This window comes from Salvia splendens, chromosome 8 (genome assembly GCF_004379255.2).
Source record: "Salvia splendens isolate huo1 chromosome 8, SspV2, whole genome shotgun sequence".
Taxonomy (NCBI): domain Eukaryota; kingdom Viridiplantae; phylum Streptophyta; class Magnoliopsida; order Lamiales; family Lamiaceae; genus Salvia; species Salvia splendens.
The window spans coordinates 4802495-4818269 of NC_056039.1; the positions used below are offsets into that span (position 1 = coordinate 4802495).

Genomic DNA, 15775 nt, shown 5'->3' on the forward strand with positions numbered 1-15775 from the left:
ATGAAATCATGAATTCTTAAATCGGGAATAGGAGCATGTAAAACAACCTTATTATTGCACAACTTAACAATGTACAAAGCAAGACAAACTCACGCTACAACATGTGACAAAGAATTGAGATACAACAAACAAACTATTTCACAGCTTCCAAAGATCGAAAGAAAAAAGGATAAAAAGATTATAGAATTCAAGTCTACAACAAAAGAAAAAAGGAATTGAGAGGTGAGATCAGCATTATCAGGATCATCAGATTCAGCCACCACAATTGCATTAACCTTGGCAAGGAGTGCATAACTACCTCTTAGAACACATTCTTCTGCAGATCATCGAGCCCGGGATCAACCGTTTCTTTCTCCTCAAACAGTGGGGCATCAAGTGTAGGAGGACTCTGAAGGATTCAAAAATCATTTTAGTCCATTTATATAATGTATGAAGCAAGGAAACAAGTCTGATTTCCGAAGCACATATGCAAGAAAGAAACGTAGCTTTACATAAAATGAATCATGTCGAGACAGATACTAGAAAGGGAGAGTTTCTGCAATTACCATGCAACGAACTAGAGCCCAATTTATCCCGCGGAAAAATGGATGCTGCTTAACTTCATTAGCCCCTTCGCGTGATCCTAGTCTGTTTTTCGGATCTCTATGCAGCAGTCGATACATCAACTGCTTTCCTTGAAGACTCACCTGCACCAGGCCAAAGTAATAGTTTACTGCATTATAGTACTAATGAGAGATATATTAGAGTTGTTTTTGAATTATTATTAGTTTTAGGATTTCATGCAAATGAAAGAATCTGAAATTTCTAAAAAAAGGCTACCTCTTTGCTTCTTGGAAACTTTAAGTCCTTATGAAGAATGTTGGCAAATGTCTTCTGCCTCGTCTTTCCCCTGAATGGGGTGTATCCATACAGCATCTCGTATAAAAGAATCCCTACGAAGCATCAAGAAGAAATCAGTAACATTGTGATAGTCACTATGTAAAAAAAATAAATATGTCTGATCTCAGAGAAAGAAGGAAGTAGTATCATTACCAAGTGCCCACCAGTCTACTGCGCTGGTATGGCCAGCGCCGGTGATGATTTCCTGTTGGGACAAATGAATCAAGTGAGTCAGTAGGCGAAGATTCTAAACTGCGGAGAAAAATAACAGTAGAGATAATACTAACCGGAGCTATGTATTCTTCAGTACCAACGAAAGAATTCGATGCTCTCATTGGTTCAGCCATGAAGATGGGAGGCTGTTGGCCTTTCTGACTCCTTTTCTTTTCATTTATCTCTGGGATCAGAAGCTGCATTGTACATTAACTCAATCTGTTAAAGCTATTCATCATCAAAAGTAGGTAGATTTTAGAACAGATGAAAACATACTTGTGGCTTGCAAGATGTCAAGCATGACAAATCAAAGTCCGTGAGAGCAACATGCCCGTTATCTTGAAGTAAGACATTCTCCGGCTTTAAGTCCCTGTAGATTATGCCTGCAGCAAGAAAATAAAGATGGTGATATATGTGCAGAAAATTCAGTTTTTTTCTGCTTGATCGTTGATATTTAAAACGCGGTTGTATATACCTTGACAGTGAAGATACTCCAGTGCCACTATGACTTCAGCAGCATAGAATCTGCAAGAAATAACAATCATAAGGGTGCATTAGAATCATTTTCTACAACTGCAAGTGAATTTTGTCGCGTGTAATAACCAAGGTTGTGTTTACCTTGCAGCATCTTCTTTCAGCACTTTCGTAGGCTGCCTGTCGAGTACAAGAAAGAGCTCTCCACCGGGGCAGTAATCAGTAATCAAACAGATATGAGTTTTAGTCTGTAAATAAGTTTATAGGAACGATTAGCCAAAGTTCAAACATCATCTATTTCTTATATAATCTAATCTTATTCATTCAAATGCCAATTATATAACCTGAAATGAAGCATAGAGAGCAGGAAGAAAAGGGTGGTCTAACATGTCTAGGATTTCCCTTTCCGCACAAGCTCTGTGCACCTGCAGGTTCAGAGAAGCGCCGTGAGGAGTGATCACTCAGACGTGCAACATGAAAAAAAAAAGGACAGAATTTAGCTTCGTGCCTTGTTTCTATTAAGCATCATGCCCTTGTCCATTGCTTTCATTGCAAAGTATTGCCCCGTTCCACATAGCTCTACGAGATGCACGCTGAAAGGGCATAATTTATTAGCTGCGTCAGCTGATATCAAATTTGTTCATAACATGATATCATGGAAAACAGACATACCTTCCAGTATCACCGGCTCCTAGTGGTTTCACGGGCTTAAAATGTTTCAATCCTATCTCTTCCCCGCTGTCTAGAATCTGTAGACACGCGTATATCAGATTCATATGTTCAAGAAGGTAGCAGATATGCATATATGATCATATAATCTTCGAATATTAATATATGTATTAGCTAAAATACTACTAATATTCAGAAAATAGAAGATTCTTAGTTAAACATGACACTGCACCTTCTGAATAGCTTGCCAGGAAGGGCTGTCCTTCCTATGAGGCTTTGGATGAACAACTTTCGAATGATTCTTCCACAAGTCCTCGGGTTTCTGTTGGTTGAGTTAGATAAGACAAACGCCTCAAAAGGGAGGAACATAAGAAAAAATTTCAATGCTCCTCCTATAAGAAAATCGGAAATATAACTGACCGCATTGGCATCTGGAAGCTCTCTGACTGCATCATCAACATTTGCAGCAGTTTCTTTCACCTGAGAAAAAAAAATCAGATCTTTCATCCGAACTCAAATTATATTTAGAAAAAATTCACTTCAACCATCAAATGCCATCTCAAAAATATAGAGAAATAGGAAAATTAATCACCAGTACTGCACTTTCTGTTGCTGTGGCCTCAGGAATACAATTATGAAGCGGCTCGACATGTTGACTTCCGTCTAGCTGCACTCCTATGAAATATTGCACCTCTCCCTATTCCAGAACAAGTACATGTTTAAAAATGGACGCCTTCTACATCAAACACACAAGCGGATACTACTAATATTTCACAACGATCAACGCGCCTACCTTTTGATCACGCATAGGCTGCAGATGAAACAAGTTCCAGAACTTTTTGCCTGTGATTGAATTCATTAGAAAAGTAGACATAACACTACTCCATATGCAGTAAGGCCTAATCTTATTACATACATACATACCACTTTTAGTGTAGTTGATGAGCTGGACTGTGACCTCCCTCTGGTTATCGATGGCGTCTCTTATCTTCCTAACTGTCGACGGGTCAGTTTCGGGCCCTTGAAGGAATCTACAAAAGAACAAGTTTCAGTTTAATTATGTTTTTGGCCTTGAAATATACTAGTATATTGGAAATTTCAATAGTAAAGTTACCTGCAGTTTCTACCCAAGATTTCTTCTCTGCTATACTCTGTCAACTCCAAGAAACTATCAGAAGCAAAAATCTACATACAAAAATTGTTACTATTAGATTTATCAAATATAAAAAGAAGGGCTAATTAATTTACTTACAATAGGATTATCAGGAAGCCTTGGATCAGTGATGACGAAGTTTTTCTCTATACGTTCAAGAGTGGTGGCCAAATCGATACCCTTTCTCATCTCCTTCTTCCTCACTTTATCATCCACGCTATCCGGCCTCCCCTCGTCCTCACTCTCCGAGGAGTAACCGTTTTCTTTCTCCTCCTCGTCATTGAACACCGGCTCAAGGTCTTCAGTGCTCGAGCGCCGCCCCTTCTTCAGAATCCTGCATGAAAGAATGAGTGTTTGCATCAAGAAATATATACTCTCCCTCCGTCCAGGAAAGTTTGGCACATATTTTCATTTTCGTCCGTCCCACAAAGTGTGTCACATCTTACTTTTACCATTTTTTGCATTAAACCTCATATTCCACTGACTCATTCTCACTCACATTTTATTATTCTTATAAAACTATTACTACCATATAAAAGTAGGACGTGTATTCCCGTAATTGTTTCAAGCCATTTTACATTACATTTCTTAAGACTTATGCCATGTCAAAATGTTACAAACTTTGTGGGACCGAGGGAGTGTGATTTTTTTGAGGGGACAGGAAATATTTAAGTACCCCATGAACGATCTGCGGGAGTTTTTCTTCTGAGGCTTTTCGGGAAGCTCGTTGATCTTTTGCATGGAGGTTCGAGTGCCAGCATGCGAGTGGCGGCGGACAGGCGGCGGCTTGTCGTCGGAGCTCCGGCGGGTTGGGGCGTCGAAGATTTCGTGGTCTCCGGATTTGCGGATGAAGGGGCGGTTGGTGGACTCGCTGAGAGCTCTTGGTCGAGGCCTCTTCACTGCTTCAACTAGCTCTGTGACTGAACTCGTCGCCATCTCTTTCTGTCGAGCTATTCAAGCCAAAATAAAAAGACTCAAAACACTTTAATATAAAAGTATTACTATGATCAAAATTTACTACTACTATCTAATTCGTATATTATATTTTAAGTATTTCTTTATATTTTATTTTTGGGGTGTGGAGTCTCGTTTTTTCATTTCGGTTCATCTGCGACTAGGATTCCGGTTTCATTTTTTACTATAAATGGTAATATGTTGGATATTTTAGTGTAATTGGATTAACTTCATTGATCAACGTGTTCATAATGAGACATCAAATAAGTTGAAAGTGCGTAATGTACACTTATTTGAATTCATTATGATTAGACGATGGTTCGGGGGCAGCGCCCCTGGCTGGGGTCAGCTTGGAAATTTTTTATTTCCATTAAAGTTGTTGTACAGAAAATTCATCCGGAAACGTAATTTCCGAAAGTTGAAGGACTATTTTGCAATTTTCTATTCCTGCCAAAAACTGTTAAAGACGGTTGTGAAATGAAGAGACGTGACTCTTCGTTTTTTAGCCTCTTCTTATGATCAATTTCTGGGTTCAAAGTTGGATAGAATCAACAGACGAATATCTTCGAAACCTGAATTGTATCCAACCAAATATTGGTAGAACCGCCAAATTAATTTGATCTGAAAGTGTTTCACGCCTTTCAGGACATCCGATTTGTTCACGTTTTGTTTAAACTCTCTAACATAATAGGCCCACATTACATCAACTTATTCCACTTATATATCAGTTAAAACTAATGGAGTATATACAAGTGAGACTTATACTTTATTAACCTTTTACACTTTTTTTTATAAATATTTCTTAAAATTCATGCCATAAAGAAATAAAACTCCTAATAAGACGAAAAGGGAACCTTTTAAATTGGTAAAAAAATATCTCTTCTAATTGAGTTCTCGTGATCACCAAATAAATTATTCTCTTCGTCCCACCAAAGATGACTCACTTTCCTTTTTAGTTTGTCTCAACCAAGATGACTCATTACTAAAAATAGAAATACCTTTTATCTCTACTTTATTCTCTTTCTCTTACTTTACTCTCTCCTCTTAACACACAAAATAAAGTTGGATAAATTTTCGTGTCTCCCAAGGAAGGGGTTATCTTCCTTGGGATGGAAGGAGTAATAAATATAGAATCACAATAGATATTTATAAAATAATAGTACTTGTGATTTTTAAAAAGGTGGATTACCATCGTAACGGATCAATGATTCGGGAAGCCCATTGGGCCGGGTCGTTTTCTCCCTGATTCCTTCTGTGTGCTTGCTCACTTCCACTTGCATTCTGCACCAATAAACCAAAATATCACATCTTAATCAATCCACTTTTCAAATTCAATCTCTATCTAAATTCCACATCTTAATAACTGCCATAGTGTTGTAACATATACTACATTACAGAAAATCGTCTTAATCAAATAGCAATTGCGATTATCACATGATAAAAGACGTACATATTGGGATACTGGGCTACATCTTAATAATAGCAATCTGATTCAGAAAATCGTCTCAATCAAATCCCACATCTTAAAAACTTTGCCCATAATATTGATACATGACTCGTAATTCTTATATACTCCTACATCAGAGACGTGCATATTCTCATACTGGACTGCTAAAGTGGTCCGCAAATTTATACCCTAATTATTACAACATATTTCAGCAGGACCACGTTATGATCTAATTAATTCAACAAATTTACAAACCCTAAACCCTAAACATAAAAATTAACTCATATAATTAAAACATTTATCTAATACGCATATAACATAAACATACAAAAAAAATAAAAAAAAACTCAATCATAGTTATATTTTATTTAGATATTTTTAATAAAATAAAGTAGGAGTACTAACGTATTGGCTATTGAAAATTGCCACCCTGTTAATCTTGTATTAATGGTATTAAAATCTCACCACTGGCAAAGGAAGAAGACATGCAAAATTGGGCCCAGGAAAAGGTAGAATATGTTTAATTGGAGTTGGGAAGTCTATCACTATTCAACCTCCATGTTCCGTTTATTAATTTCAAGTTCGAAAAAAGGCATAGAGAATTTATCGATTAGAAACTTGAACTCATATTCTTGGTCACCTTAATTATATCGATTATTATAAACATGACAAGAACACACATATTAAGTCATTCTCAGTCATATAATTTTAAGATAGATGAGTTATCAAACTGTAATATTACCCGATATATTTGAGGACTTTTCCGGTTTCATCTTTGATTGGTGTGATAGTGAGAAGATTCCAAAAGGGAGTGCCATCCTTCTTGTAGTTGAGCAACCTCCCGCAGTAGCTCGTCCCCGTCTCTAAGGCCTCCCTAATCTTCGCAACATCCTCCGGGTCCGTCTCCTTCCCCTGCAAAAACCGACTGCATCGCACCCAAATTATAAGAGGCCATTTGATAATGAAGACAAGATAAGTCGATAAGAATAGATAACGTTGCCAATTTAATAAATTGTAAATAAATAATTAATTACCAATTCCGGCCTACAACTTCCTTAGAAGTGTAGCCGGTCATCTTGAAAAACCCGGCGCTCGCATACATGATGGGGGCGTCGGGTTTGGTCGCATCCGACACCACGAACGTCTGTTGAAACGTGGACAATGCATCTTTCAGATCTTCAGAAACTCGCGGAAAACCCCTCTCTTTCCCTCCCCCATCATCGGACTGGTCGCCGGAGCTTCGGATAGAATTATTGGAATCCCTCCGCGTGTTCCCCTTCTCGTCGCCGGAGTTTCTCACCTTCACTCCCTGCGGCTTCCCGGTCTCCTCATCCGTCTTCAGCACCAATCCCCACTCCGCAGCCCTCTGCGCCGCCGCTCCGACGGCGGCCCCCTTCTCCGCATGCTCATTCAATATCTTGCCTAACGCCTTCGGCGGCGGTGGCGGCGCAGCCGTGTCCTTGAGCGCCATCCATGAGGTGACGCCGTCGGGATTCGACGCGAAGCTTGGCTTCTCCGACTCGGGCTCCGGGTTGCTGGACCAGCTCTTCCACGACGGAGCCTGACGGAAAACGGGATTTGACGGCGGTGGCGCGGCGGGGGAGGGATTAAAGACTTCGAGGGAGCCGCGGGGGTCTCTTGGGAGCGGTGGGATTAAGGGCTTGTTGCCTTCCATTACAGCTGCCAGATTCAGATAATCAACATCGGATTAATCACTTACTACTGAGGGATTGGGGAAAGATGATTGATTAGAGTTGAATTTCATGCATGTTTGGTTTGTTATATACTGTGTGATATTTTCTTGTCATGAAAATGGCAAGACTTGAGAGAGATGTTTTGTCACTATTGCTTCACATGTGACCGCTTCACTATATACTGCTTTCATCCCATTAATTAATCAATTAATTAGATAAGTCCCCAGCTAATTAAATGTAGGGGTAGAAATGAGACACTTATATATTTTGGGGAAAATTTCATTTTCAAATATTGGAGGAAGAATGTTGTATTTTGGGATTTATTTATATGATACCGGGGCAGATGTCAGGGGTATAAGTGGAATTTCATTCCTTCGGGCAGACAAATGTGTGTGTCGTTTTCGAACCCGCACTGAGAATTGAGAACCTCACAATTTAGGAGGGCAGAATGGTCAGAACATTTCATATCCAATTTCATGAATGGTAGATCAAAAGAAGCAAAGTCAAGAGTTTATAAGAGGAGAGGCAACATAAAATGGTGGATAATAAAAGCATTGAATGAAAATCAAAATTGTAGGTAGGTGATGATGTTAAAGAAAGTAGTGTAGTGTGAATGAAAATGACCATACATAAACTGTACTCACAGGAATCCGTATAGTAGTAGATTATTGATTATAAAACTATACTAATTACGTACCCACAATTTCAATAAGATCAAACATGTGAATCCATGCCCAAATGTACACGAAACAGAAAGATACATATATATGAATACGAAGTAGTATAAAATTAACAAAGCATTACCTTAAAGGAGGAATTCCTCAACTTGATTCAACTTGCAAGATTTTTTTTTTGTAATTGCAAAATGTGAGAATATGATTTTTGGACTGAAAATTAGCAGTTTTTAAAACTGGGTGATCAGTTTGAGGTATAACAATTTGGAGAATAATTGTCGAAAAGGTTTGGCATCCCATGCCTGTACACCTAAAATTCACATGCCTCCATCACTGAATTCTATAAAAAAATTATAAATTTTCGAACACAAAAATATGGCAGAGCTTGATGAAATTTGAAGAGTATATTATTAAAAATTAAAAAAATTGGTAGGAGAGTATAAAATGTTGGTTTTGTGGTGATTTGTTACAAAATTTTGGCGACAAAAAAACACAGGATACATATAGTAGATATGTAGTAGTACAAGAGAAAATGGAGGGGATATGGACTGCACTTGTTTTTTTTTTATCGTTTCTTCAATTTAAAATCAATAGGGGGAAACAAAATGAATTGAAGTGACATGATTTGAGTAGATTACATAAGAATGTCACAAAATTTGCTACTACATCTTTAAGTCGCGTAGCAAAATATATATCCACGTAGAGATGCATCTGTAAACTTTTGTCACACGTAAAAGTTTAATTATATTTGTAATATTGCGTAATTAATATCACAATTCAAGAAATAGAAGTATTACGTAATTAATTATTTCTTCTCTCAACAAAACCCTTATTCAGTTATTCTCTCCCTCACAGCTCTATATATGGTTCCGAAAATTGTGTCAATATTACGTCAACAACAAGTTGAATGATTAAACTTATAAGTACTACTATATTTCAATAAATTTTTACAAATGATCTCAATAAGTAGAAATATCAAATAATGGCCGGGAGGAATTAGTATGTTTTTTTGATGAGCTCAAATAATTAGATTTAATCGTAATAAAATCGTATTTCCCATTTAATTAATTAACCTCAATTAAATAGGAACCGCGCTTCTGGATTTATTTTCAAATTTTCTCCTCTGTGTTTGACTGTTTGGGAGCCTTAACTTTAAATGGGTATTTCTAAATTAATAATTATTTTAAATAGTACGAGATTTTATGTAAACTGCGACAGGTCTCGCATGAATAGGAAATCAAACCAAACTACTAAAACTTTTAACTTCATGTTAAGATTTTTTTAAAAAAATTGAATAATATAAACGTAACTTACTAGCTATACGACGACCGAGGACATATTTAACATTCTAACAATGCATATAAAATAAAAATAATTAAATTGATCTCATAATCCTCCTACTCCATGTATTATTTTAAAAAACACCACTAATGTGTACAAAAAAATTAACCCCTCCCCCCAAAAAAGGTTTGTAAATATTGTAGCCACCTTGTGGTGATTAATTGCCAAAAAATGAGATACAATATGATTATTAGTATATTATATTACTCCTAGTATTTTTTTTGGAACGGGTTGGATTATTAGATTTAATGATCATAGAATTGAATGTGAAATCCCCTGCTAATACCTAGAATGATTTATGATTATGTCGTTTTATGCGGGCCTTCAATAATAATAGTATTAGATTAATAATTTTGGGAGATGACGTTGGGAATGTACATGTTTCATAAAGTTGAGCATACAAAGGTGAAAAGTTGTAATTTTAGCTACTTTCGTATTAGGTCATGTGGTATGTTTGGATTTTAGTATCCAATTTTCGATTAGGATTTTCTCTTATAAGAAAAATGGAAAGAATATGCAATCATAACTGATGGTCTGGTACTCTTTTAAACTGAACTTTTAGCATTGCATCCGTCTCTTTTGACATGATGGTGTTAGAGAATACACTACACTATATAAAAGTGCTTGGTGTGTAAAATTTGATGGAAACTCATTTAACATTACAATATTTTTCGATTTAAATTATTTTAATCCCAACCACTTTTGAAATTAAATATCAATTTTTCACTGGGAGAATATAATGAAAAAATAGAATAGCACACTTAAGGAGTAATTAAAAACCGCCACATAGGGAAAAAAATTGGAATATCCTAATCCTATTGAAAGAAAAGATAGCACCAATATCTCTATGTAATTAAGGTTCAAGATTCTAGTAAAATGCACTACAAAAAAATCGCTAATTAGCTGCGGAAATATCCGCCACTAAATCTCATAGTTCCTTCAGTAAAGGAGTTAGTGGCGGAAAAGAACCGGACAATATATTCGCCGCTAAAATATTAGTGGCGGAATATTTTCCGCCACAAACACGTAGTGGCGGAATACCCACAGAAAATTGTCCGCCATAAAAATTTAAAATAGTGGCGGATTCTGCGGCGCCATTATTAGTGGCGGAACATAAATGTCATTTAGTGGCAGAATGCATCCGTCACAAATTTTTATACAAATTTTGATTATATTTTGTTTTATTATTTATCCAACCTATTACGATAATTTTCAACAAGTCAATACATTTTTCATAGTAAAATAACAATAGATACACGAATACTCATTTATTACTCATAACACCAACATTCAATAATATTGAGCATTACAACAAATTTTAAAACTTAGAGCATCCACAACCGTGCTCTTGCCAGCGGCACGGTTGTGGGCCCGGGCGGTACTATTCATGCCTGCTCTCTGGCAAGAGCACAATACCCACAACTGTGCTCTTCCGCAAGGACGAGCACAATTAATATAAAATTCAATTAAACAAAAACATTTCCATAATATTAAAATTCATTTAAAAACCACAATAAATATTACAAATTACAAATAAAATTAAAAATTACATAATTAAAATCCTAAAAATAAAAAATTACATAATTAAAATCCTAAAAATTAAAAATTACATAATTAAACTCATAAAAATTGAGATTTAGAGAGTTGTTTAGTATAGTGTCATTTTTTGTGTTTGAAATAAGAGTATTTATAGATGAAAGTATGAATTTTGGGGTAAAAATAATGAAAAAAAAATAAATTAAAAGTGTGGAAAAAATGGATATATTTTATTAGGAAGTGAAAAAATATTTTTTTTATTAATTTTGAATTTTTCAGATTTTTTCGATTTTATTAAAAAAATAATAATAATAAATGATAAATCAACGGGCCAATCAGAAGCTGCCACGTCGCCACCTCGTGCATCAACGGACGAGCTTCGTCCTTGCCAGCGGCAAGGACGGCGGTGAGCATGCTGCTCACCGCTGCGGATGCTCTTAGTTAAATAACAAAATAGCGATTCATGTTCCTTCTCAGTCTCATGTCTGGTGGGACCGTTGGCAAATTTATCATTTACAATTATATTGTTCCTTCCTAGTCTCATGAACTTTGTCTCCTTCCTTTCAAAATCTTGGATCAAAGTTAACTGTTCATCTTTGAGCCACCTCCTGAAGCAACACATATATATATTAGCATTAAAACTAATGTTTTCCAATGATATTAAAGAGTAATTAAAAGAACCTAATAGACAAGGCTGATTCCAAAAATCTAACATATTAGTCAACCAAATCGTTCTGTATATGTTGGCTAATAAATCACCAAATTTAGAATTCTCTAATTACTACTTCCAGTCCAAGTAAAACTTCAACCATCTGTTATCAGACAAATCCAATAACTAAAAATCCTACAACGGAAACAAACTCAGTTAAATTTCAACAAACGCAGGCCAAAATGCACTACATTTTAGAGTAGTCATATAAAGAATGAACAAGAAAAATGGCCATAGATATGCAGAAATATAAATAACTCAAGTAGGATTAAATGCAAATCTAATGAAATCGGTAATCCCCTCTAAAAAGCAGGATTAAATTCACCGTTGGAAAGAAGCTGCCTATACATCCATTCACAATTTGCACTCATTGTTATAAATCCTAATTAATAATTCACGAATCATGATAATAGTTAGTCATCTAGATAGCCATATTAAGTAATCTACTAACGAACTAAAATATTTCAAACACAATTTAGCATGCTTAAGAGATAATTAAATCATAATATAACATCAACAAAATAACATCACCTCACTTCTCAGCACATATGGTCGCCAGAGCCGGCAAGGCTCCACTCCAAGCCTAGCCACCAACTAAACAATATATATATAGCATGCTACTATAAACTAAATCATAAAAATTGATGCTCCCAAACACCACTCTTTTCACAACCTTTATGCCATCCACATGCCTCCCTTTTCTATCTCTCTATGTCTGAATACCATAGTTGGTGAGGTGAGTTAGCTGTCTCTAATCTTGATTCAGTTAAGGTTCACTGGACTACTAAGGCTACTGACATGTTACTCCACAAAGAGTATTTATTTTATGAAATAAGGTTAGAGCTAGATTAATTACACAAACAATACTTTTTGCCTTGCTATCATAATACGAATATGTATGTAGAAGATTGAAAAAGAACTTACATTTATTGAAGACTGATAGTGGTCCTAAGGCTCTAATATAGCAATTGTAGCTTCATAAGAAACATAAGATAGTAAGAAACATAGATAGCAAAATATATCACATGCATACATAATTTATATGCATATTAAGAGGAAGCAATTCAAGCACCTTGGCCAAAACGAATTTAACATCTAAAACATGTATTATGTAGCATGAGTTGAATAAATTGTTCCATGTCATTTCTGTTTCAATTCAAACAACCACAAAAAATTCACACAGTGAAACTGCACATGTACATTTCATTTACAAAATAGAGTATGAAAATGAACCTCAATTTTCATAAATATATTTTTATTAATTTTATATTAAACTCACACAAATGTCATGACATTAGTTTCTTTTTTTCTCACACTCCATTTTTTCACTGCCGAAGCTAATTTCAGAATGTTTGTACTGATTTTGCAAATCTTACTTGCTTTTATTCTCAATTAGTGTTTTTCTTCTATATGGACTACCACTTATTGCATCACACAACACATTAGAATCTGCCATAACATCAAAAGCAGTTGCAAATCCACCAAATCCCGCAATCAACTATGTGAATAGAAACAATATATCATGGAAAATAAATCTACTCTTGGAAAAGGGAGAGAAACAAGTGACTTACAGATCTCTGAGGTGAAAGATTCAATCACCAATCTCTGATGCCATGCAGCAAAAAAGATGAATAAACTACCTCTAATCTTGCTCCTGTTTAAGCAATCAATGAATAATTTAATCAATTCATAGTTGAAACAAAACAAATAAACAGAAATTCATTGGAATCGTGGTCAGAAATCGAATTAACCTAAGTGGCGGTGAATAATTGGTAGTAGTTGATTGAAGCTGTGATGTTGTCCTGGATCGGCGACGGTGATTCAAATATCACAGAAATCGAACACACACACACACACACATTTCATCTCCTCATCGAATTAAACTTACAAGGCATCGGTGATGTTGTCCTGGAGCGGCGACGACGGGCTGGAGTGGCGACGGCAACGGCGGAGAGGACTTAGGTAGCGGCGAAGAGGAAGAGGGAACACACACACACACACACACACTTCATCTCCTCATCGAATTAAACTTACACGGCATCAGTGATGCTGTCCTGGAGCGGCGACGACGGCGACGGCGACGGAGCTGGAGCGGCGACGACGGCGACGGCGACGGAGCTGGAGCGGCAACGACGGCGACGGCGACGGAGCTGGAGCGGCGACGACGGCGACGGGCTGGAGCGGCGACGGAGCTGGAGCGGCGACGGCGACGGCGACGGCAACGAGGATTTCGGTAGCGCGAAGAGGAAGCGTGATTACATAAAATTGTGCCCTAATTTAATTCAGTTTTGTAAAGCAGGCGGAAAATTTCCGCCACTATTTTTAATATTTTTTAATATTTATATTGTTTATTTGAAAAATAATTTGTAGTGACGGAATTAATCCGCCACTGATATGGACAAATTAAAATCCGCCACTAAGTTTTCTAGCGGATTATCCGCAACTATTCTGCCAGTAATACTGACGGACTATTTCCGCCACTAATATCCGCCACTAATGTAGACATTTTTTTGTAGTGATGATATTATATTTTTAACAGTTTGAAAACTTATATTAGACCTCAATTTATTTTAAACATATACTATATTGCTTGAAAAGTTACACTATATGGTGTTGTTGCACTGGTTTCGGTTAACCATCTTATTACTTTAAATATTAACATCTAGTCTTGTTATTGACGCAAGTGTGGGTGTAACTAAATTTGCTGCACGCCTGCACCCAAAGATGTAACGAATTTTGTCACATTTTCACTTAGTATCTCTAAAATGGTGTCACTTCTTGTTAACTTTAGTGATTTAGTAAAAAGAAAAGGCCATTTATTACATTATCGAGATTTGACTCACTTTTAGTTATTATTATAAAATTGAAGTTCGAATATGGAATCTTGTAGAATCAATTAAAACTAGTTTAAATTCTTGATTATATTATTTGAGCAAACTCCAAGGTCACTGGTAACCATATGATTATCGCATAGTACGTATGTCTACTTCAGATTTATTGTTTATTATTTACTCATACTTTAATAGATCGAAAAGATGTGGTAGCAATGCAATACTTATCGGTATCGAGAATATACTTGGTAAATAAATTATTCTTGAACGAAATCTTTTATTTTTCAATATAATGGATTTGGATAGAAAGAATCTGCAGTGCGTGATTAAATTACATCCTGTTTGCACGTGCTCGTTGCCGAACAGATTCGTGCTAAAATAATTTTTTTTTTAAAAAATAAAAAGTTTACCTACCTAAGAACAAATATATATCACTTGTAAAATTGTAATGTAATCAATATGTCTATAACACATAAAATTGTAATGTAATCAATATGTAACACATGCTCCCTCCGTCTCCAAGAATATGCACTTTGGATTCGGCACGAATTTTAATGTAAAATTAGAAAAGTAAGAGAGATATAGAAAAAAAAGTAATTAAAGTATTGTTAGTGGAGAATGAGCTCCATCCCATTATAGTGAAAAGAGTTTTTAAAATTGGAAAGTACACATTCTTGTGAGACGAATTAAAAAAGAAAGGGTGCATATTCTTGTGGGATGGAAGAAGTATTAATATTAAAAATATGGAATTACTTCGAAATCTGATAGTACTGTATATTTATAAAAACAAGTGTAGATAATATTGTATGCAGTGTAGAGCAACATCAAAGATTAAAAAAACCAACAATTTGTAGGTCCAAACCACGTGAACAACCTTTTGAATTGTCTCTCTATATGCTTGTCACATCAACAGATGCTGCCTAATTTAAATTGAGCAATCAAAATTGCATTATAATGTTAAAATTACACTCTCATATTTTTAATTACAGTACTATTTAAGTAAAGCCACATATTAGGCAGAATTTATTTAATTTAAAAGCTTTTCTCCCATATACAAATACAAAAAACATACTACTACTACTACTAATAATAATAATAATAGGAGTAATTAAGATTATAAGCATGCTACTCTATGCACCGACACAAGAGTACCTGAAATAAAATTATACTCCATTAAGTTTTAAGAAATACTCCTATTTAT

The 15775-nt window shown here is 35.7% G+C and overlaps 1 protein-coding gene and 1 long non-coding RNA gene across 3 annotated transcripts; both read right to left on the reverse strand.

The window, feature by feature from the left end:
• Positions 1-36: 36 nt before the first annotated feature.
• On the reverse strand, positions 37-7622 carry LOC121745339 (phototropin-1-like). Of its 2 annotated transcripts, XM_042139205.1 has the most exons (22): positions 6824-7620; positions 6532-6714; positions 5532-5623; positions 4065-4338; positions 3488-3722; positions 3350-3420; positions 3160-3266; positions 3029-3078; positions 2828-2932; positions 2656-2715; positions 2468-2557; positions 2239-2315; positions 2075-2159; positions 1911-1991; positions 1711-1814; positions 1568-1617; positions 1369-1475; positions 1167-1289; positions 1033-1084; positions 820-932; positions 546-686; positions 37-388 (listed from the first exon to the last, which is right to left on the reverse strand). In XM_042139205.1, the coding sequence occupies exons 1-22, from the start codon at positions 7462-7464 to the stop codon at positions 302-304; spliced, it is 2928 nt and encodes a 975-aa protein (XP_041995139.1). In that variant the 5' UTR covers positions 7465-7620; the 3' UTR covers positions 37-301. The 2 variants fall into 2 exon arrangements, with proteins under 2 accessions (XP_041995139.1, XP_041995138.1); XM_042139204.1 differs by having other exon boundaries at positions 3029-3266; positions 6824-7622.
• A 3706-nt stretch (positions 7623-11328) lies between these two features.
• On the reverse strand, positions 11329-14040 carry LOC121745342. Its single transcript, XR_006038803.1, has 3 exons — positions 13632-14040; positions 13495-13545; positions 11329-13397 (listed from the first exon to the last, which is right to left on the reverse strand). It is a non-coding gene; the product is annotated as an uncharacterized LOC121745342 (long non-coding RNA).
• Between the last annotated feature and the right edge of the window lie 1735 nt (positions 14041-15775).

Excerpts from the sequence above, each read along its gene's own strand:
- LOC121745339 (XM_042139204.1), bottom strand. The coding sequence starts at position 7,464 with ATGGAAGGCAACAAGCCCTTAATCCCACCGCTCCCAAGAGACCCCCGC. Across the intron at positions 3,421-3,487 it reads GGCTTCCTGATAATCCTATT|ATTTTTGCTTCTGATAGTTT; the intron begins GTAAGTAAATTA and ends TTTTGTATGTAG. Across the intron at positions 1,992-2,074 it reads TGATGCTTAATAGAAACAAG|GTGCACAGAGCTTGTGCGGA; the intron begins GCACGAAGCTAA and ends CTGAACCTGCAG.